General features: G+C 42.6%; 1 protein-coding gene across 3 annotated transcripts in view; it reads right to left on the bottom strand.

Moving 5' to 3' along the window:
• fgfr3 (fibroblast growth factor receptor 3) overlaps positions 1-24,469 on the bottom strand; it is a 65,558-nt gene that overhangs the window by 10,645 nt on the left and 30,444 nt on the right. For 2 of the 3 annotated variants that reach the window (XM_054614461.1, XM_054614463.1), the window contains exons 4-8: positions 19,099-19,268; positions 9,005-9,128; positions 8,637-8,827; positions 1,595-1,739; positions 817-992 (exon numbers count right to left, since the gene is read on the bottom strand). In XM_054614461.1, coding sequence (XP_054470436.1) covers positions 817-992; positions 1,595-1,739; positions 8,637-8,827; positions 9,005-9,128; positions 19,099-19,268 — 806 coding nt within the window. Of the gene's footprint in view, positions 1-811; positions 993-1,594; positions 1,740-8,636; positions 8,828-9,004; positions 9,129-19,098; positions 19,269-24,469 lie in introns of all 3 variants that reach the window. The other variant, XM_054614462.1, reaches the window with a different exon arrangement.

Below are 24,469 nucleotides of genomic sequence, written 5' to 3'. Positions count from 1 at the left end.
GGGGGCGAGTGTGCGTTACAGAGAGCGAAATCTAAAACTAACACTGACAGTCACAGGAGGGCATAAATATCCCCGAAGCTGAAATCGCTCCAAGATTAATGTGAACACATGTCACCAGCGTGATGCCTTCCAGCGCCCGCACAACGTCATCAACACCGTGGGATGAAGAGAGATCCACGACAGATTGACGGACAATTACTAACTCTATTTATTTACACTCTTAAGTTGCGTGATCCTGTGAGCAATTCTTCTATATTGCAACTGCACACTCTTCTGCAGGTTTCTCAAAATTACACTATTTTTCCATGACTCTCCTGCACTAATTCAGGGTGCTTCTTTGGGCTAATAATGTTACTCCTTTCCTGACTTTTGAGGTTGTTTTTCAAAGTAATCTAAACTCTGCTGCAGTTCAGTTTGAAGGGGAAAAAAAATGCTGAAAGCAGCATCTGATGCAATGAATGTTTTCACCCCCGCTCCCCCCCCCGACGCTTTCTGGAATAAATTAAAAGGTTTTCTCAGAAACCTCTGTAAAGTTTGCTGAAAAGTTTGTGAATTCAAAAACATACTTAATAGTTATGGCAAAAGACCCTCATGGAATACAGGTTAGTTATTTTCTGTTTTCTTGCAGGTTATGTAATGTTTTCAACACAGTTTTGCGGTGAAAAAAGACCAAATTTCTACATAATTACAACCGCATCATCTGCATCATGTTGGACCGACGTTAAACATAATGCTAAAAGCTAAAACCAAACAGACAGGGAGAGAGAATAAGAGGGGGAAAGTGCTCATACGAATCTTGTATCTACTTTCTGTTACCTGTCTCTTGAGGGGGAACTTTGACAGTTTCTGCACGGGCGGCGTGGGCAGCGTCTTCTGCGTCGTCATCCTCATGCGACAAAGGACGACGATGACCACGGCGAGGATGAAGAGCACGCAGCCCGTCACGTAGATGAGGATGTCGGCGTAGTAGTCCTCCTTCTCAGGGCTCACTGCTTTTGGACGAGGAGGTCACACACACAAATTGTCAGTTGGAAATACAAGAAACAGGATAATAATCATATTATTCACACTTTTCCATCATTAATATTTCTTACTAATAATTAAAATTAAGATTTGCTCAGTAGCACATTTCACCCGGACAGATTCTAGGAAGCAGTTTTCTATGGAATAACATCTATAAGTCAAAAAAGAAACACAGCAGAAAGTAATCAGCCTGTAGTTTTATCCTGCAGCAGGTAATTGCACCTGTGATATGCTCCTCCCCAGGGAGGTAATTATTGTGTTGAACATCGAACACAAAAATGTCTTTAAATTGCCTCGTAGCCTGGAGACATTTTAAACAGACGATATGCTATGATTAAAAAACGTCAATGGAGGCTAGATTGCATGTTCGGCTCGTCCAATTAAAGGGAAGATGACACAGTTGCAGCGCATTTAAACGGGTTAACAAGTAACAATCTTTGGTAATTAGGTTTGAAAATGAACGTGAAATATTGTGCTACTGAGCAAAAAAAAAGTACAGTTGCAATCATAGTTTGGAAATGGAAATGGACGACAGGAGTCCAAAGAACCCGCAGAGAGAAGAGGAATATACCTGGAAGCACCGTCAGCCAGGCAGAGTGGTAAGCATAGCCGATAGAGTTCCCTGCCAGACAAGTGTACTCGCCCGCATCCTCAAAAGACACATTGGTCAAGAAGAGAACCTCTAGCTCCTTATCTGTAGTGTTAATACCGGCCGTCTGTGGAGGACGAGAGGGGGGAAGGATGGAGGGAGAAAATAAAGAGAGAGAGAAGAGATATCATGAGCCCAAAAGCTCCTCAGAGGAAACACCAAACACACCCTGTAGGAAAGGAGAGGATTGAGGATTTAAAGGAGAGATTTTCTTCTGCTGACAGCAGCGATACCAACACCTGAAAACACCCAAAGCAGCACCGTCACCACGCTGAGAAAGAAGCCCGCTGGTTCAATCTTAAACCACACGCAACCCAGAAAGCTGTCACGCTGCAAAACCTTCTTATCAAGTCATTTTAAGTGTTACTAAGCCCCAATGGTGAAAAGTTTCCAGTGAACTAAAATTCTTTTTCTTGATTCTAGTAGGGCAACTTGTCTTCCTTCAAGATACTAAAGTAGATACTGTCACTAAAATACTTGACACATGTTGAATTATACCTACAAAAAATGACTTGATAAGGTGTACATTTTTGGAGCGGACATTTTTTTGGCAGTTATGCTGTACCTCAAATCTGATACTTCTGAACTTATACTTGTTATTTTGAGGGGATAAGTGTGTTCACCCTGACAAGTATTGCAAAATGCAATGCAGTATGAGTACTCATACTGTGGAAAGTTGAGTGTGGAACATTTGACACTTTGCACCCTCAACAGTCACAATGTTGTCTATGCCGCGTGAGGGGCAGGACCAAAAAGGAGTCCACCACAGTAAACACTGAAGCATTGTAAAAAGGTAGGTTAAGTTAAACACGAGAACTTTTCATTGCCACTTTGTTGTTGTAGGAAAGAATATAGCTAGCATTTCCAGTAAGTTTGTAACGGCCATGTTTGATTGGAGAAAACACTACCCTAAATTTGTACACTAGACAAGTAAGTACATAGTACATAGTGTAGGCAATGTACTTCATGCAAGTGTACTGATGGAAGTAGAGGATTTAAGATACAGCATTAGAGTTTTCTCAAATGTTTTTGTAGTTGTATATTTGTATCTTTCGTTTTTAGGGGTGCCTCATGGTTCTATTCTGGGCCCATTGCTTTTTCTAAAAATAAATTCAAAAGAACTATCTGTTTAGGATTTATAAAAAAGTTTTTTTATATTTCACATGGAGATTTTAATTCCCTAATACAATATATTGTATTCGACAATATTTTTGAAACAAATGATGTACATTTTTCAGTTGTTTCAGTTGTTATAATACTTTGCAATACCCTAAAGATTCAGTGTGGCTACTAAATAACCTTGAAATGACTCAAAAAAGGCCATCACTGCAGTTGTGGCTTTTCCCCTTTGAATAATGTTGGGTGTGATGACTAGAGGGGGAGTTTTCAAACCCAGTGTCTGATGTGGCTTGGTAGGGGGTGGGGGTGGGCGACTCTCGTTCCCAAGGCTGCAGTAATGAACAGTGACATCCAGACCCAGTCATGAATCAGAGTCCTGGCGCATGCTTCCATATGAAAGCACATTAATACAGCTGGAGAATGCACTCCCGGGGAAATCAATACCGCTTCTTTTGGTTTGGTCAGTGCTTTTTTTTTACGTCTTTTTTTATATATATATATATGTGTGTGTGTTTAAAAAGGTGGTTTGTGGGACGGTGAGGCTTTTGAAGTTGTCACATTAATTAAAGGTGTGATATTGTGTTTACTATTGATCTGTAAGGACGACAAAGTGGCACTGCGCATTGTAATGGATGATAGGTAGAAGTAACAGAATATGAGAATTTAAACTCAAATAACATGTTTGTGTGTGTGTGTGTGTGTGTGTGTGTGTGTGTCCTATTAGCAAGCCAGTGAGCCAAACAAACCCACAACCAAGAGGAGCCCCGCAGAGAGGAGGAGACACAGCAGAGGATCAAACTGTGGCGGAGGCGCTCAGGATTTACCTGGTTTGTGTACCTTAAGCCAGAAAGCATTTTCCGACTTGCCTACAAAGTTTGAGGCACGACACCAGTACTTCCCAGCGTTTCTCTCTGTCACGTTGGACAGTTTCAACTTACTGTGGGCCTCAGTGTGTTCACTGACAACACTCTGTAAAGGGAAAAATTGAGAGGCACAGTGAGGCCTTTGCCGCGAAATTCCTGCAAGATCACATGTACAAAACACACACACTCTAGAATATACTGAATGAATTTTACATTTGTGTTTGAGTGCGGACTAAACAAATCAGGTACAACTTGGTAATTAGTGAATTTAGGAGGTGCAGATATTTTAGAACTTGAGAGGGAGCTAGCTCTTTTCCAGTGCATCCAGTTTTCATGCTAAGCTAAGCTAACAAATTGTAGAATGCTGAAAATCAGTTGCACTTTCGTGTTCCCTCGTCTCAAAGTCAATGGGTTTTATGAATCGGTTTCATTAACTCAAGATTTTAACATATTGTTTTGACATCAAATTTGTGAGTTAAAAAAACCTGTTTGTGAATTTTGAAGCTTTTACATGTTTTAAAAAAAGACGGATGCTAACAAGTGGCTAAATGAGACAAATAAACATAATCACGCCACACACTAGTCCTTCTTTAGCAAAGTATTGGTGAGGTGAAGTCATGTGACCGTGGTGTAGTTAATTTATAGTCTAACTTTAGCGGAACCATTGAGATTCTTACTTCCTGTTGGCGTACAGAAATACATCATTACATTACATTACATTACAGTCATTTAGCAGACGCTTTTATCCAAAGCGTCTGCTAAATGACTGTAATGTAATGTAATGTAATGATGTACATCATCCTGCAGCTCTGCAGCTCTCGATAATAGCTCAAGGCTCTGGCTATATTCTAAAGCACAGCCTTGAGAATCTTCTCATATACCATGCACACCAAAATATCAAAATATTCCATTTGCAGAACTTTTACTCGACATGAGTCTTCAAGTATTGCCAATTTACATGGAAAACCTGGACACACACACACACACACACACACACACACACACACACACACACACACACACACACACACACACACACACATTGACTTCACATACATAATAAAGCAGACCGTCTGTTTGACATTTAAAGCATTACAACGTCCAACCTGTAAGATCACACACACACACACACACACACACACACACACACACACACACACACACACACACACACACACACACACACACACACACACACACACACACCGTACTGTGCATTGGTAGATTAAAGGCATTACAGCATGTCAATCTTCTTAAAGTGTGTGCGCTGCGTGCATAAACACACACTGACACATTCTCACACACACACACACACACACACACACACACAACACACACACACACACACACACACACACACACACACACACACATGCGCCGCTTGTTGCAGGCTCTCCAGCAGAGAAACTGCAGATGAATAATTAATAATTAAACGGGCCGAGCACATAAAGGAGCAAACATATCTTGTTTTATGGTTGCTTAATGAACATCCAGGGCTCGGCTCCCAGGCGCCTCCCCTCTCCCTCCCCACGCCGGGGTGAGTCGCTCATCGTTAACTGTTTTTCCAGGCATCAAAAGAGCGATTCAGGCATTTCTCAAAAAAAAAGGAAAAAATCTTGCATGACCCCCTTCCTCCCACCCTCAGCTGTATTTAACTCCTATCGTATATGCCACACATGAGATGTCGCAGAGAGGCTGAATGAACCGTGGTGGGACCAGAGAGAGAGAGAGAGAGAGAGAGAGAGAGAGAGAGAGAGAGGCACACACAGATCTCAGTAAATACTGTTTCAATTATGTGGTAGTCGAAAATAGAGCGTGGAGCCGCAGTCTATCCCCCCACCCCCCCCCCCTCCCTCTCTCTCTTTCTCTTGGCCTGTCTTTCTCCTGGTCTCTCCCTCCTTCTCCCTTTCTCTCACTCTATATCAGACATGCACCTCGTTGCTTGAATGTGCTGGAAATTTTACACACGGGTCTCGCGTTTGAGACACTTTATCGTAAAAGACGAGACGGCAATCGGAATCTAGAAACATTTCTGTGACACTTCCAACAGCCGGAATCAAACGAGCTACAACACGCAACAGGTTAAAATAACAGAGAGAGGTATCAAAGGGGCGTCTTGTTCTGTCTTCTCCAAACACTGTAATAAACTTGTCATTTAATTATCACTTCTTCTTTCTTCTGCTCGAAGAAAAACAACATTTACTGGTTGTTTCTGGCAGTTAAATTAATCATAAAAAATGGCAAATGAGCCAATTTTAAGAGGGTAGCTCAACATTTAAGGCAGATTTTTGTTACTTTAGACGGGGCCAGACTTGCTGTTTCCCCCCTGTCTCCAGTCTTTATGCTAAGCTAAGCTAACTGGCTTAAAGTGGCATCAATCTTCTCATCTACCTCTTGGCAGGTAAACTGATTAAAGATATCTAGCCTCTCATGTTCCTCTACTGTTACATTTTTCCTCCTGCAACATGGGGGCACAAATTATCATCAGTCCCTTACATTTCTACATTCATGTCAACTGTTCATAGTATAAATATATTCTATTTTCCACCAAATAAACAATAACAAACATGATAAAGCTCGTTACAGGATCCATCGGTGAGGTGCTGAGGCGATGAGCGTCCCGCGTGCTCACGAAGGTTATTAATTAAAGCTTTAGCTGCAAAAATAATCCGCCACTGATTCAGCCAGCTGTGGAAGTGAGAGTCTGAGAATCACTCTCCTACCTTGATGATATCATTATGTTTCAACTCAAGCTAAGTCTGAAAGCCTCAAATCCATCACTTCATGAAATAGATGAAGCCAGCAATGTTAGATTATCTTTTTTCTGTCTCTCTCTCTCTCTCTTCTCTTATTTCTTTCTCGGTCCCTCTCTTTTTGTCTCCCTTTCTCTCTCACCCCCTCCCACTCATTCTCAAAGCCTCTTGCCCTCCATCTTTAACCCACCACTCTGTCACACACTCTCTCTCTCTCTCTCTCCCTGCTGACTTTGCCCTTCCTTGTGTTCCTCCACTCATTTTTTCCATGGCTTTTTTGGGTGCCTCTTCCCTCTTTCCTCTCTCCTCCTCCTCCTCAAACCACGCGACGCAGCACATCTGACGGCAGCGGCGGTTAACAGAGCCCGTCTCTCTCCCTGCGTTGCCGCCACCACGGCAGTTAACTTAGTCCAAACCAGATGTTTGTTTTATTCCCTCGCTCTCTCTAGAGGCAGGGGGAAAAAAGAAAAGGGGAGAGGCTAAATAAGAAAGCAAAAGGCCTTCTTGGTTTTTTCGATTGGGTGTCTTCCTCTCTTCACCCCAAATAAAAACACGGCCTCACAGTGGGTTTAGGGTGTTGTCCTCCTCACTAAGGAACGCTTTCTGCCTTCTATTCTTGAACACCAGCGCTGCTCGGGGAGGTGATGAGAGCTCCAGGAGTTACTCTTAAGACTCTCCGACGCCTTCCCCACTGTGTTTATTAAGCCTTTATTTCACGAGGGAGCGCTTTTGATTGAGAAATTGCTTTGTATGCATTTCAGAAAAACAACGGGACAAAATCATCTGAGCAGCTTGAACCAAAAAACACGAATCAGAACGTCAGAAGTGAATTAATACCTGGAGATGCAAGTTCACAGTCTCGTGTGTCACTTGTTGTTTAACTGAAGAGATCATTCAAGAACATGTAGACACGTCGAGCCAATCAGCAACAAGATGCATCAACAATAAATCAAACTTGGACAGGTTTGGCTTCGAAATGTCCAAAATATGACCTTTAAGGTGGATTTATGCTTTTTTTTCTCATATATTATTGGTTTTTTTGTCTGTCTGCCATTTCCTTTCCCTAGTCTGCCCTTTCGCTAATCTCTCAAAAAGTAAAAATGAAGCGATTGTTGTTTTCCATTATTTGTTTGAAAATGTAATAAGTAAAGTTCAGGCAGAAATGTGCCTCTAGAAATCAGGCCTCTAGACGTAAAAGAATTGCTAATCAGATGTGTTGTTGCAGCTATTATAACTTATACATATCTTATAACAATGTTAATGCATCTAAACTGAGCTATGGATCAGTTCCTGTGGTGGATGATTTTACAGCAAGACAAATCCACCTTCAATTTGGATTTAATGGAATTTAATCCACCCTGCTATCTTTTATTACAGATAGATTACATTATTCCTTTGCTCTTTTTACTGGTTTTCCGAAAACTAACTTCAACTTCAACTCTGCTGATATACTTTTAACTCGAACTAGGAATAGAGAGCATATTCCCCTCATTGAACTATAATTTAGTTTTTTTTAAACTTGTTTTTAAAGCTCGTAATGGTTTGGGACCAGCCTACTTTGCAGACTTTTTGTCGTTTTATAGCCCTTCACAAGCTCTCAGATCTTCTACTGACTTTTTTAAAAACACACAATTATACACACAGCTGTTTTTTCAAACTATGCTCCAAAATAATGGGATACCCTTCCAAAAAGTACATAAGAGGTACAGGCTCTGTTAAATAACAGCTGGCCTATAATTAGTGTCACTGCAAGTATTATTTATTTTTTAAATAATTCTCTTGTTATTATAAGTCCAAATGATCTCTGTTTTTAATTTCACTTATATATTTTAGCATCCTCTGTCTTTTAATTGTCTAATTATATTGAATTACTGCATGTGTTGCATTTTTATTTCCAAAATTCGCTACATTTCAGCATGAAAAGTGCTACATAAGTAAAAGTTATTATTCATTATTACAACTGAAGCAGTGCAGGTGCACATACAGGAACAGAAACCTGATTTACAGTGGTGTCATTAGGTTAATGATGCTGCCGTGTAGGTGCAGGTGAGGCTTTCCGCTCTCATAATGAGGGAGTAATTACACTCGTCAGTGAATAGAGCATGTGACCCACCTACTGTACAAACTCATTGAGCGGGTCATTTAGGAGACATTAATTATGAGTGAAATCATCATAAGTTAAACGCCGGTGAGACCCGGTCTCATTAGAGATGTGGGCCGCGGACCCACCTTCAGGATGTTGACGAAGGGAGCTCCGTCGGTGCCGTAGCGGCTTCCGTTGACCTCCATGTGTTTCAGCCACTGGATGTGCGGCTGGGCGTCGCTGTAGACCTTACAGTGGAACTCCACGTCGCTGCCCACCACCACCGTCTGATTGGCTGGTAGGCCCGCCTGGAGGATGGGCCTGTGGGGGGAACGCTCTGGGAAGGGGAAGCACGAAGTAAGTACCGCAAGTAATGCTTCGGAATGCTGCAGGAGATGAAGATATATATGTAGTCTTAAAAAATCTATTTCACACCAACATCTCTCGAGGGTTCATTCTAACCACTGGCGCGTGTTAATGCATTCCTTGTTTACACAGAGTCGGCGTTGTTTACCTAGCACGTCCAGCTGGTAGGTGTGGGTGATGGCGCCGTACTTGTTCTGCACCACGCAGGTGTAGTTTCCCCGGTCGGACGGCACGGCGCTCTCCATCACCAGACTCCACTGCTGGTGTCTCAACTGGGGGGGAAGAGAGAGAAAAAAAGAGCAGTCAGGATATGTCATTACAACACATCTAAATCTGAGAGGATACTAAGCCGATTTAAAAAAAAGGGAGTTTGGTGTCATGTTTTCAGTCGTGATAGATGAGTGCTTATCCTGAATATCTCCACTTGTGATAACATACTATCAACTCAAGTTTATGCATAAATCTCAGGACTTAAAATATCATCCTTTCACTGCACACTAGATCACGAACTGAAATAGAGAGCAACGCCTCTCTCACAAACAACGAGCGCTCTGTCCAGAAAAAAAAAAACCCTCCTCTCCAACATCAGATCTCCTCTCTCGCTCCTTTGATATCCTTTTGGTATGAAACATCACAGAGCGGCCAGGTTTACCGAGCTGTTTACCCTTTTGAACAAACATTTAAATAAAAAAAAAATGCTAATACAGCTTTAACCTGCTGGCATTAGGGGTGCGTTCTGGTTGATGCAGAACAGACGTGATGAGCAGAAACAATCTTTTTGACACAGTGTGAACACCCAAAAGTACTGCTGAGATCCAAATCAGACTGCTCTTGTCTGTTTAGGTTTCTGCTGCAGAAACCTAAACAGATTTTTATAAGTGACAGGACATACTTAGTAAACCCCAAGATGCAAGATTGCTTAACCAGTTTATTGCAAGAAAGCCCCAAATGTTAAGCAATCATTTCAACTAATTGAACGACCGAATATTTCATATAAGTCTCTTAAAGTCATTTGCTTCTCTCCCCCCAGCAGTGAGGGCTTGAAGGATCTTTTATTTATTATTTTGCAGCTCTGATATTTGGTTCCTCTGTGCCAGTCAAGAGCAGAGAGAGAGAGAGAGAGAGAGAGAGAGAGAGAGAGAGAGAGAGTCGCGGGGGGGGGTTCGTGATTCAAACCAGGTGTGTCTGGATGGCGGCAGCAGACAGATACTAACTTGACAGATTCAGGAGCTGCTCAAGAGCCGAGGCGAGAACAGAGAAAACCTGCCACGCATGGATAGGCAGAGTCTCCACGGGGCCAAGCAGGGACGACCTCCGCAGCTTAAGTGGAAACATGCGGCGCAAGACGACGAACGAGACAAGCTCGGAGTGAACTCCTCGGGAAAAAGAGGTCAGAGTCACCCAAAAAAAGAAAGAAAAAAGAAAAGGAGCGTGGAGGGAGGGAGTGATGTCAACAAAGAGGCTTTTCAGGGTGGAACACTTAGCATCACCTGCGTAGGAAAAATGTGCCGACCCAGAGAGGGCCCAGTGTTTTCACAAACGTTTGACCCCACGCGTTTTTAGGTCGGAGGCCAGCCATTCACAGAACCTTTATGTTTGTAGGTCGAGGATCACCTCCCTCCTTCTCTGTCTTATACTCTCCTCGACTCCCTTTCTCTCTCTTGGAGGAGCATGCGGAAAATAATGTAACAGTGTAAATATTATGCCTGTGTGTGCTTTTTTTTTTTTTTTTTTTTGTGCAGTTGCGTGGTAACGCGGAGCAGGCCGACCCGCTCGACGCTGGCAAATGTTTTTTTTTTTTTTTTTTTTTTTTTTTTTTTTTTTTTTTTTTTGGAGAGAGAGCGGCTGGCTGGCTGGCTCCACCCCGTCTACCCCTCTCAGAGCCGGGGAGTCAAACTGGAGTCAAAGGCTGCACTCATGAGCAGATGAGTGACGCCTTCTGCTGCGGTCGCTGAGCACAGAGGAGGAGGAGGAGGAGGGGAAAAAAAGGAGGCGACGCATGAGGAGGGAAGCTAGAAGGTGGTAAAATACGAGCTGGAGTCGATGCTCAGCAGAAGCCAAGACCACCAACAGAAAGAGAAAGAGACTGAGATCAGAGTTGTGGTCTTATTTTAGTCTCCGTTTCATAAATACGACCTCATTTACTTTAGTTTGCTGCTTCTTTTGAGGTACTGCTACTTTGAAGCACTTTTGACTCCACTAAATGTATCTGACAGCTGTAGTTGCGGATTTTGCAGATTTTTCTCGTTTAGCTCGAGTGACGGTTATGGCTGCTGACAAGGAAGAAATCGTGGATGTTACCACTCTCAAAGTCAGAGCTTGTTTTGAATCAATAAAACATGTATTTTTGATACAATCTGTAGAGGAACATGTGGTCCTTTAACTTAATTTGTCAGCATGAAAGTCCCCAAACTGGAGCTACAAATATTTAATAATCTTACTATTTGCAATAACTTGTTTATTCTATTTACTCAAGTATTTCTACTAAGTAATAAGTCATTTTTTATGCTTTGCATCTACTTTTATTTTTCTTAAAGCGAGACCATGCAACTTTTGAAAGAGGAAATAACACTTTATTTATAAGCAATAAAACACAATCTTGTCCAACTTCTTACACTCAACAACCTTATTTGGTCTGGTATGACTGGTAGCATATGACGGCTAATATTAGCTAATGTGCTTTTGAGTGTAAGTGCAGGTTATAACATTGTTGATTTACCTCCATCCCATGACAGTGGCCACTTTCAGCAAAAGTTCCATAGTCTTGCTCTAAAAAATAAAATCTGGACTTTTACTGCCATCACCGTTACAGCTCCTTTAAGTGTGGATAACTTTTAGAGAAATGTTCAATTTTCCAACGCAACAACCATTGTGTTAATAATTAATTTTGAGTGACATTTCCACTTTAATTCTCCTCTGTCTTTCCCTCGGCACATTTAATGACTCTCTCCATTCATGCCACTTGCTTTTATGACCATGTTACACTGGCTAACCCCTGTTGAACCTGCAGCATTAGTCCCCAAAAGTGATAATCCCATCCATTCCAATCACGCCAGATTCCAAACAGAATTAAATTATTAAGGAGCTTATGTTAGAGTCATAGGAGGCTTTAAAGGTTTTAAGGCTTTGGCCCTACAGAAGGGCACAAGCCATGGGAATGGATGGGGAGTTTCACACTGCAAAAAGTCTGCTTCTGAAGGAGACTCTAAATCAACAGAGAGTCTTTTCATGGAGGAAAAGTAAAAGAGATTTTTGAATTGCAGCATTTTGTGCATGAATTATAATAAAGTTATCGGCTTCATTTTAAGATGTTTTTCTTGCTTTACAGAGTCTGCCATGGAAAACAGTGAGGTGACCTCACTCTGTTGGCGGGGCCTTTTGCTTATTTTAATCAAAACAAGAATTCACGATTCAACTGCCAGCTCAAATGGTTCATAAAGATACAAGACATTTTTTGCAGTGTAGCAGTTGTCTGTGAAAACACAGGAAGCTCTGCTCCCTTTATAGTCCCAACCCTCCGCCTTCACCTCGCAAAATAGCCCCGTCAGAACCGACGGGGCCAGTTACCAGAATTTATGACTTCTGTCAGAGCGGAGCAGTGGCCCGGATCTGTGCTACCGTCTAATTTGACCTACAGAGAAAGCAGGAAATAGATAGAAGCGGCCCCGAGGGCTTGCTGGCAACGTTTGTGGGTTCCGTAGCCTGAGTTTGCCTCTACCCTCCAATGAATCAACACAAAGGAGAAGACTGTAAAATTGGAAATATGAGAGTTCAAATTTAAAAAGAAAATGAGTGAGAAAAACAAATAAACACCATAATCTTTCTATTTCGAGACCCCTTGGTGTATTTGGGTAAAACGGGGAGAAAGGTGAATGACCGTGGAAGCTCACAATTTAAAAAGAGTCCAAAAATAATCTTGCAAAGTGTAGAAATTCCTAAGCGGCCTACAGAGACTCACAATCCGGGCTGTGTTAAAGTCCGGACTGGAAAAACACGGATGTAAAGTGCTTAAAGTCTTAGAAAGTAACAGTGTGGAGCCAGTTTAAGAGCCCTGCGTTGGAAGCCTGTCAAAACAGGGATTTGAAAAAATCTGTTAAGCGCCGGGCGACCTGGACGAAATGAAACACAATAATTACATTGTCAACTTTTATATCGGTTTAGCCCGAACACAATGCAATCCCTCCCAGCGTTTATGTGGCGGCGTACAACAGCATCGGCTTTGGCTGTCAAAGACTCAATGAGGCCGGCGACACGCCCATCTCTCCCCACCTCCATCTGATGGCTCAATAGAGAGGTGAACTTTGACCTTTAGGCCCTGCCCCTTCATAATGGAGGGAGGCTCTGAGCGCCACAGTTTGTCTGGGAAGGCTCACAAAGCTCTGGCACGTCGAACCCCCGCTGGAATTTCATTTTTCCATTTTACAAATGAGCCACACATCCTATTTACCGTTTCATTTAGTTTCAACAGACGTACCGTTTAGTTCTCTGTGTTGCATTTCAATAGATTCATAAAGCGCTCGTTAGAATGAAGTGAAGGTCTGAACAACCTCCAACGTGCTGATGGGAAAGATTAAACTTAGGAGATGTTAGTGTATAACTATTCCAACCCTATGAGACTTTGTGCTATTCATACTGATAATTATACTACGAATACTGACATTTTGGTACCGAGGTTGTTGATACGTGATTTATGTTGCTGATATTCTACTGAAATCTTCAAACTCAAGTGTTACTCTCTTTCAAAACTACAAATAGTCAGCCCTTTGCTTCCTGGAAAAGCATGTGAAAAAGCATCCAGACCATCAAACTGTCCACGGGAAACAAAACGTAAACTAAATGCTCTTAAATGCAGCTCGACCCAGACTAAAACTTTCTAGGAAACATTATTTCTGTGAAAAAGTCCTTAAATAGTTAATTACACAAAATATGACACAATATTGGATTTTCACGTTTTGTCTCTTTTTTGATAAATATATTACACTCTAAATAGGGATGTGGAGAGAGAGTCTGCAACCATAATTGTACATATAAAATGATTTAAGAGGTGCTGGAATGTTTACACTATATTATCATTTCATGATAATAATGTTTTATTTTTAAATATCACTGTTATCGTCAATACCCGTGCATAGCGACACCCCTAACACAAATACCCTACACAAATGAACCGACATAAAAATCCACAAAGAAAAATGTCCTCATATTCTACAAAATACAAAGTAATTTCAGGCCTTTATAGAAGATGAAATCTTGTTATAATGGATTTCTTCAAGGAACAAAGCAGAACACGGTGCTTCCTCTCAAAGGCCACTTTCAACCGCTCCGGTGTGAAGGCAGGAGGTCTGTCAGTAGGCGGGTAATGGACCTTAATGGTCCACTCAGTCGGTAACTTTCACCTTTCCCTGGTGCAGATCTGATGGCACTTTAGAATAAATGACACACTGTGCTGGTAGGCAGAGCTGAGTGGAGCGGACTCCATTGTGCTGATCAGCATGGATCAGTTAGCAAGTCACTTACAGTCGCACACACACACACACACACACACACACACACACACACACACACACACACACACACACACACACACACTCGCCAAGAGAGACGGGTGACAGACTCATCCCATCGACAGTCCAAACCTTTAAAAAAATCAGACACGGTCGCGATTCATTCAGCGGAAATTAACCACGGCTGTCAAATCAAAAATGATCTCGTCATGTCTCTACGGAAGACGGCTTCACCTTGAGGACCCTGTTGGAGGAATAGAGTCTTTAGGAGGCCATTGTCAGGCTGTCAGGACTCAGGGTGACCCCCCCCCACCCACCCGACAGCCCTGCAAGATGAACTCATCAGGGGCAGATGTGAGGCGGGGTGACGAGGGCTGTGACATGGACGGACTGAATGCACGATGCAAGAGAAGTCTGTCCTGACAACAGACGGCTGCTTTCTGTCTGTTCACGTGTCTGTTCTCACGATGACGATTCAATCGACAGACAGATCATCTGTGATCCTTCTTTCTTAAGCTCTTCGTAAATATTTCGAACAACAACGTGTTGGATTTCTGGTTTTCTTCACAGTGTTGCAGTTTGAAAGTCAAAGTTTATCTAGTGAAGAACAAATGAAGCATTTTATGTCTCCTGCAGCTTCCACAGCGCAGTGGTTTGTTCTAAAAATATCATGATACTAGTTAGCATGTGTAGCATTAGCCACCTAGACTGAAAGGACATAGACAGAGGAATCAAAAGTGGCATCTAATACAACGTGTAAGTAAGGAATAGCTGCTGTATTACATCACTACTTACTAAATAAATCAATAAAATATGGATCTAAAAATGATTTTATTGATTTAAAAACGATTCTTTTTAGAAAAACAATCCAAGATGCACCTCCCTATGCAGAGATCAGAACTGCCTCCATAGCAACAGTTTATTATTCAAAGAAGACATCTACTATAAAGAAACAGCAGACCGTAGAATGCCGTAACTGACCAATCAGAAAAGAGTATTCAACAAAGCCGCATAATAAGGAATAAAGAATCGTAGTGTTTGACTGACAGGTGATTTCTGTTTAATGCAGTGCACAAACACTGGACGAAAAAAGAGGATCTGAAGAATAACCATGTTATAAATTAGGAGACAACATAATGCTATTAGACACATCACTCAACTTAATTGGAGATAATGTGACTTGATTTTTTTTTGGTGCAAATGTGCAAATGTCTGGATTATCTTTTAAAACATTGCTAAAAAAAGAAGAATGACTGAGCACCAAAGACATTAAACTTTCAGTGTGTCGCGCAGGACAGTTGAGCCTTATGTTTTGCAGGGTGGTGGTGGGGTTAGCAGAGGTTCTGACATTAGGACGGGTGGAGCCGTTACCCCTGACCCCTCTGAAGTCAGGCCATGTCACGGGCTTGTCTGTCACCCAGCACCCTGATTCTAAAGAGGGTGACCTCTCCGTTCACCTCCCTCAAGGCCAACAGCGGCCACATGGTGACCGGCTAACTGGATTTAAAAACGGCTCCGGGACAGGAGGGGAGGAGCGTGTGATAACATCTTGATAAAGACACAGAAAGAAACGTCTCAAAAACTGCCACCTCCAATCTAACATCTCCATCACTGTGCAGGAACTTGTTCTGGAGGCTTTGCTGCTGATACATGTGGCTTAAAAGTTTCATAATTGTGTGCAAAAGAAGCCAAACAACACAGTTGAGTAGAGTTTAGTGGCTTTAAAGCATAAAGTCTGCAGGTTAAGTGAAGCCAAGTTCACTGAGAGTGAATTAAAAAGGTAAGTTCTGCATGGCAAGATAAGGTAAGTGGGAAAAAGTAAGTGGTTTCTTTTATGTGATTTAAGGTGAACTGACCCTTTGACCTGATTAAAAACCCAAACAAATAACAGTTCAGCTGGAGAAACCGTTTTCTGAAAGAAGGGCAGCAGAAAAGCAGATATGATGGCTATAAAAATGTCCCTTTTTCTGCTTTAGAGCAGTGTGCATAAAGCAACACCACCAAGTATCAATCCAACATGCATCTCAAATAACACACGGACACCTACACACTGTACAGCGTCCCGAGGGGTTTGCGCCGCCAGCATGGGTGGCCGCGGCGATAGACGGTGCCAAGCTCGACCCGCTGAGCTATACAGAGCGGAAAATGTACAGGAATTTGTCTCGGTGGCTTGGTGACAACTTGGTGTCACAGCTCACACTGACACAACACAGTACAAGGCCAACAGGACCTCACGTACGCTGTAATGGCTTACTATGGATGGTTGGCTATACATATCACTCTCTAATTATACATGCAACATCCCATAGGAGCGTGCACTAGCAGAACTGCAGAACTGCAAAGTGCAATTTTAGATGGATTTAAGCTGCAGCTATCGACTGTTTTAGCAATCTAGTTTTTTTACATTAATCAAGTAATCGGATAAAAAGTATAAATTACATATTTAGTTTCTTCTAGGAGAGGTAGAAGAGTTGAAGTAAGTTTAATTTAACACAACGGCTAATTGGTTTCCTTTTCAGAAAACAAAATATTATTACTTAATTGCATACACTAATATCTCACAAAACTAAACCCATTTAGTGCATTTAATTGCCATATTACATACTAGGTGTCAAGGCTCCAGATTGACTTTTTTTTACCATCCTCCTGAAAAATAATCTCAAGCATCCTGAAGTCAGTTTAAACTTTAAAAAAACTCTACATGTGATCCTTTCACTTTTGCATAAAAATAAATAAATAATAAAAGGATTAGGAAATAAAAGATTGGACATTAAATTAAATATCTGCTCTGATTAAAAAGCATTAGCATAAGTAGTTTTTATGATGTAGTAAAAGCTTCTTGGAGTTAAACAGGTCATCATTTCCTCTCTAATATATTTTTATATTTCTGTGAAACATCTGCTTCAAAGAACTGGATTTATTCAAGTTTATCGCCAAAAACTAATAAGTCATAGATTTGTTGAACAGATGGAATAAATATCTAAATTCTCTGAGCCGGCGTTGCTGCTAACGACCCTGGCTCCGCAAACTTTATCATCAGCAAATCATCTTGCATACAGAACGTGCTAAAAGTTACTGTCGGGGAGCCACTCAGAGTGTCCTGAGGGCTGGTGACAGGTGTGTGTGTGTGTGTGTGTGTGTGTGTGTGTGTGTGTGTGTGTGTGTGTGTGTGTGTGTGTGTGTGTGTGTGTGTGTGTGTGTGTGTGTGTGTGTGTGTGTGAGAGTGAGTGGGGACGGAGGGAGGGAGACAACTGCTGTTGGTCTGCTGGGAGCAGATGTTGGAGATCTCTGTAAACTGTTAATAGCTGCAGGATCTCATTACATTTAACTCCTTAAATGCCAAACCTCCACCGGGGAGAGAGCGTCTCTCGCTGCCTCAGACACCACCGGGCTCACACACGAACAGCAGAGGTTTTAGTTTTACACTTTTCTGCCTATTGTCTTTTTTAAGGTCAGAAAGGGTCTCTTTCCATGACTCAGCAATTCAACATGAAAAAGACAATAAATTCAATTGTAAATGGGACCACGGTTGTAAAAATCTTAACAGGCAAATTCTCTCCCATCATCATCTCAAGATGGAGAATCAGGCTCTGATCAGACAGGCTTTTTCTAATTGTTTTCAACAGAGGTGAAGCATTGTGGGAGCTGCCTCTTGCAGTGCAGAATGCCTCGGGTTTCTCCGCTCAATGCGCCTCGAGTGCCCCTGAATGCCTCCAGGAGAAAACTCAACTCAGAGCAAGAAAAGTGCCTGACATTGTTTGCTTTTTTGCAGGATACCTGGAGCTATATGACTTTACCAACCGTAGTTATCGTGATCTGAACAGGAAGCAGCAGGAGGCAAATTAGTGCGGCGCTAAGTTGTTTTTCATTAATTTAACTAAAGTAGCATACAGCTCATGGATTATGTTACGCTAACATTAGCATTTATTCAAAAAGAGCTGCAACCTGCAAAAAAACGTTTGGTCTGATGAGGGTTCAAGACAAGGACAGAACAAGGACTGGAAGGATTTACATCCCTGGGCATCATTATAGAATTTATATGTCATTAAGTTTGAGTTTATTGTGAACCAAAACACAGGTTTGGACTGTTTGAATTCCGATCTTCTTACCACACTGGGTTTGTCTTTTAATCCTGCGGCTCAGGGCCGTTAAAGGAACACAAAAGTAAACCAAAGGCCTGTTACTTTAAGCAGTGCCATTCCACATGAGAGCCCAGTGTTTAGAGTGAACCCCATGACAAAGCCCACTACAACAGCTGTTTGCTGCACTGCATTACTGTCAACATTGAGCTATCACGCGAGGCACGCATGTATCTGTGCGCCACACTTGTTTTTCAGCACAGCAGTTTGACCCTCTGAATATATTTCGCTGAGATTCGTGAAGAGGGGGGGGGGGGGGGGAATAAGAGCGACGAGCTTTCCGACCTTTCTTTTCCGTGAGAAGATTCACGGAGTACGAGCGCTCTTTCAGCACTCCTCTTCACACCCTTCCAGTTATAGAAATTCACACCAGGGAGCATCGCATCCCTCTCACTGATCTACTGACGGACACTCAGCAGCTCCACTGGACTAGCTGGGGGGGGATTAAGATGCCTTGCTGAAAGGCACTCTGATGGCAGCTCAAGGCGGGGCGGAGCATCACCTCCTGCTGGGCAGCTGGTGTGAGGATTTGAGTCTTTAAATCACAGCTCCTCTGTGTCCTTTAGGTGTTAACATGTTTTGGTGTAAAGTCCTCTCACCTTGATGCCTCCCATCCTCTGCTCTCCCTTGAACTCTCTGCCGTTCTTCAGCCAGTGGATGGTCGGCGTCGGGTTTCCGGACGCGGCGCAGCGGAACTTGACGGTGTTGGCGGCCGGGACGGCCAGCAGCTTCTTGTCCATCCGGTCGGGCCTCGTCCAGTACGGAGCTTCTGTGGGCGGAACACAAAACAGGGCGTTGCATCAGTTGTGGTTCTCCAAAACAGGATGGATAGTTATCATTCGAAGCCATTTGAAATAACTCTCAAGTATCGAGTATTGCGAGTCATCAAAACTCTCCAAAAGGCCAGAGAGTGTACAAACAAAATGTTCTACTAGAAGCAAGAAGACAACGAATGTAATCGTCAAAACGCCATAAACCAAAACCTCCTCAAAGCTGAGGAGCCAAATTTCCACATTCTATTTTTTTGCATTTATACAAGCCCTGTAAAAAAACAAAACAAGTCAAGTATTACATGCATTATAAAGAAAAAAAGGTTCAATGTTGTGTAAACTATTTGTTTTGGCCGCAAAATGTTTATACAGATGTTCCAGATCTCCTGTTTCAGAAGAAGCACTTTGTGAAATCCTCCAACATGTTTAAAGTGGTCTTATCAGTGAAACTATCTGTGACAGTCACGTCTGTAGAAGCTCAGATCGAGCAAACCGCACGTGCATTGGTTACCAAGAATTTAGACATTGCACAACCAAGTGCAGTGCCCGTGATTACGCCATTTTCCAAGTACACAGTAGTAACACTTCGGAGAGTATAATCTAAATTGAAGTCTCATGACCATGAGGGAAAGTCACAGTCAGGTCACAGGTCTTCATGCAAACCTTTTAGGTCTGAATCCTGACAATTAAAGTGTTCCCTTTTAAAGTGTTAATAAGGTTTGCTGTGTAGCCGTGATTAAGTTCTTTCGATGAAGACGAAACTTTTGTGTCATTGTTTTCAGATCTCAAGTCCTCATTTTGGAGACTCATTCTCTGGTATAATCTTAGATCATAGAAATGTTTGGAGAAAAAAGACCCTCCAGGAATTCATCGTAACATGTTTTAGTAATCGCTAAAAGATGGCGCAGACGGTACCACTTGCTCCTCTGCCCTGTCTTCAAATTGTCCCATCTTGGACGCGTTATGTACTTCGCCTAGAACAGATGTGAGGTTGTGGTTTCGGTGGAGGTCCTCCCCTCGTACAGTACCTGCACCCATTTTTGTCTCCATTGTCAAGCCCACCCCTCCTGTCCTAAGAGACAGTTCAAGATGCGCAAACGGTGTAAAAAACAAAGTTTGACGGATGTTGGGAGGACACAAAGCGGGTGCGTGAAGCGTCACCAGGACCGAACAAAGCGTATCATCGTCCCCCCCCCCAGACAACAATGCAGGAGTTCATCTGAGTCGCCCGATCCGGAGCGTTTGGAAAAGCTGTCGGGGCGATTTATTGAGTTGTATTGAGAAGACGGCGGACAAAGAGAGTGTAGCGAGTCAGAGAGGCCTATTGTTGCTGCTGTGTGGGTGCGGAGGGTGAAAGCAATGCTCACCCAGTCTCTTTATAGGAGTGTGTGTGTGTGTGTGTGTGTGTGTGTGTGTGTGTGTGTGTGTGTGTGTGTGTGTCTGTGTGTGAGTGTGTGTGTATTTCCCCGGGACAAAAGCCGGGGAGGTGGCTGACCGGTCATCCGATGTCTCTTTTACTTTCTAAATGCAGGAGGAGAACGAGAGGAGCTAATTAGCATCTCAATGTATGCGCTTGTGTGTGTGTGTGTGTGTGTGTGTGTGTGTGTGTGTGTGTGTGTGTGTGTGTGTGTGTGCGTGCGTGCGTGTGTGTGTGTTATCGGACAAAAGCAACTCACATGGGCAGGTTTTTATCTCATCAGGACAAATTTAGGTGAGATGTCAATAGGGATACCCCCTAAAAAAACAGATTTTAAGCGGGAACTGGTTCTAAATAAAGTAAAAACCAAGAGTAATGATAACGTTAACTGTTGAGGCTACTATTTTACTCGAGTAGATGCAGAGAACTTTCGTTGTAACAAATGCAATAAAACCCTCAAAAGTAAGGGTGATAACAGCAGCAGTTTATCAAAACATCTGGACAACAAGCAGAACATTAATCTGCAGATAAAATGAATTTATCTACTGTTTGGAGATCAGCAATCCATCCTTGTCCACTGCAGGTAACGTTAGCGATGATACGGAATTTGCTAATAAGAAAATCACTGAAAGCTAATCACTGTTTTAGAGATTTCGGAACTTTTTTTTTTTATGGCTGCTGAAGAAAGACTATTTGTTTACATACAAGAACAATAAAGAAATGTTGATTATTTTCTCAATAATTGTCTTTTTTTCCTCACGATATAATCAAAAAGAACCAATAAGAATGTCGATAAGAAACCAAACCAATAAGCAGAATTGACTAAAATACTAACAATACCCATCCCTAGATGTCAATCAGAGAGTTGGAACATAATACCTGTCTGTGATTGTCTCTAATTGACAGCATGTGCGACTGTTTATCATAATGCTTTTGGCTCTTCTGATATATTTCTGACACACGTATTATTTTTTTTTTGGCTCCTGTCATCAAACTTTGGCTTCGGCTTCACGGAGTAATTACAACCAGAGCAGGAGAGAGAGAGATTCAGCGATCAAAGACCAATCTTCTTAGAGAGCAAACAAACAGAGCGTTACTTCACTCCATGGAGCGGACTGTAAACCTGGTGTGTGTGTGTGTCTGTGTGTTTGTGTGTGTGTGTGTGTGTGTGTGTGTGTGTGTGTGTGTGTGTGTGTGTGTGTGTGTGTGTTTACAAACTGCAAATGGAGCAGCTGAAACACTGCTCACTGCTTGATTTAGAGACTCCCCAGCTCGCCGAGGCAAACGCTCTCCACGTGCAACCACACACACACACACACACACACACACACACACACACACACACACACACACACACACACACACACACACACACACACACACACACAAACACACACACAGCCTCCACCTTAAAAGGGAGATATCTGTTAGATTTCATTACTTCTCGTCTGTCTCGGTGTATTTTGGAGCGACACTCTCAGCGCAGCGTGGGACAAACCTCCAAGGAGTCTGAACACATTGTTTTCTTGGCATCGCCATCAGCCACACACACACTCGGTCAAACACACACAGTGAGGTTTTAAACAGTCTCTCTCCTGATGTGTGGTCCTCCTCCTCCTCCTCCTCCTGCTGCTGCTGCTGCTGCTGAGCCTGAAAACACCTTCCCGCTGCTGCTGATCCACCAGCCACGATGATGTGTTTAACCCGAAATAGAGGCCTGTGTGGATTCAGCACGTCTCTGTGGTTTTTGTCCCAAAAACACACTGAGATGGGTTTATTTAGCTGACCTATAGCTAAGTGCTAACTGCTTTGTTTCTGCACAAGACCACCTGTCAATCAAACTTAGTGGGCGGAGCTGTGACAAGTTCATCTTTCTATTTTTTTCCCCACAAATTTTTTTTGTGAGTGGGGCTTGTTTTTTGGGGAGGGGGGGGGTTTGTTGTGAGATGGCGGCGTTAGCTACTAATGCCAACCACCGTGTTCTTCTTACTTCTTCAACACCACAAACACCATCACTTCACACGCAGCAGAAGATTTTAAAGCACAGCTAAGGCTAATTACTATGATTTTACCATTTTACATTGTAAAACTACTTTTGCATGAACTCATTTTTCACTTGTTTTGATTCTAGGCATCTAAAATATAGAGTGTGTTTGGAAGTTAACAGATAAAGACATCCTCTTATAAACATCTTAGAATACGCTTCAGGAAGAGATAAATGGGATAAATAACAAGCAAAGAAAAACAGAATCAAAGCTGAAAAGTAATTATGAAAACAATAAATTCGATATGCCGTAAACTGTATTCATGTAATAATAAAAACACCTATATTTTCTTGGATATAGTGCTTTTTCAATCTTTTTTGCATTGCAACGTAACGAGCATGAATGTAAATAAAGTTATCTTATGATGAAATAGATTCATTTAGGTCTTAACATTCCACTTAAAGAAGCTGTTAGTCACTTTGCAACGTAACACAGTTATACATGGAGCCTTTTCTTATTTAGAAACAGCAGTCGATATTTGAATTCATTGCTCTGTACGCTCAGCAACACGCAGGAATCCCATCCCGGGTCTAATTGGCAGGCTGGTATTTCCTCAGCAGAGGGGGGAGGGGGGGTCTACTCAGGGATAAACCCCGCCCCCCTGCATGGAAATGCAATCGCTGTAGTGGAAAGTGGTTTTACGTAACATCTTCTCTCCACCTGTCAGCTGTGGAGGTTAACCGAGGAGGGGAATCTCTATGGGAGCCTAAAAATACTCGAGTGGAGTGTTTGTTTGGTTTACACCTTCACACGCACACACACACACACACACACCACACACACACACACACACACACACACACACACACACACACACACACACACACACACACACACACACACACACACACATTCACCAGATATGTCGATGGGGAGAAAAGCATTCTGTTACAGCTACCAGTTATCTGTGATTCATCTGAAGTGACATTTTCTAATTGCCTTAAGTTAGTTTTATATTTCATTTAAAGGTATTTGACGGCACATTTTTCAGAATTTTCTATTACTGCAGTCACCATGGTCGTTTGTCATCTAGCAGGGTATCTCAAATTTTTCAATTCATTTTCTTGCCTTTTGTTTTTGGAACTGCTGCACCTACTGACAGAAACAAAAATCTGGCACATGCATCCCCATCATGGACTCTAATATAGATCCAGACGCTGATTAAAATGGTCTAAATACTTTCCCATATTAAAATAACAACTTCAGAGGACCGTGCAGCCTTGCCAGAGTTATGCTGTCTCAGTGCTGTTGTTTGTAACTAAGCATTGCGGCTACAAGTGTGTCTACACACATGAAAAAAAAAAAACTCCTGCAGCTCTCTGTTCACTCTTTTCCTTCTGACTCCTGGCTCAATGTTGCGGGTCGGAGGAGCGTGACTGTGGCTCTCTATATCAGCCCCAACTTCAGCTCTACGGCAATTAGCTGGAGCGGGACACACCGATCGCCGCGACACAAGGCCCGTTCAAGCGCTCAGACACCGATCTGGGGAAAAGGAGGAGGAGGAGGAGGGGGTCTAATTGTGTAATTGTATAATTTGCCCTCGCTGACGCCTGCGAGCACACAGGCAGATTTCATTACAGATTACACTGGTGCTCTTTGAAGGCACGCTGCCCCGGAGGGCCTGCGGGGACTCAAGGCAAACAAGAGTTGCAGGAATGGCGGCCGTGGAGCAGCGTAGCGTGGCCCGCCGTCCGGCTCTCTGCTCTCCTGCCAGGGTAAACAAGGAGGCCGCATAGCT

Source organism: Anoplopoma fimbria, chromosome 15 (assembly GCF_027596085.1).
Source record: "Anoplopoma fimbria isolate UVic2021 breed Golden Eagle Sablefish chromosome 15, Afim_UVic_2022, whole genome shotgun sequence".
Lineage (NCBI taxonomy): Eukaryota > Metazoa > Chordata > Actinopteri > Perciformes > Anoplopomatidae > Anoplopoma > Anoplopoma fimbria.
The sequence above is the reverse complement of the archived record's forward strand: the minus strand, read 5'-3'. Positions and strand labels throughout refer to the sequence as shown.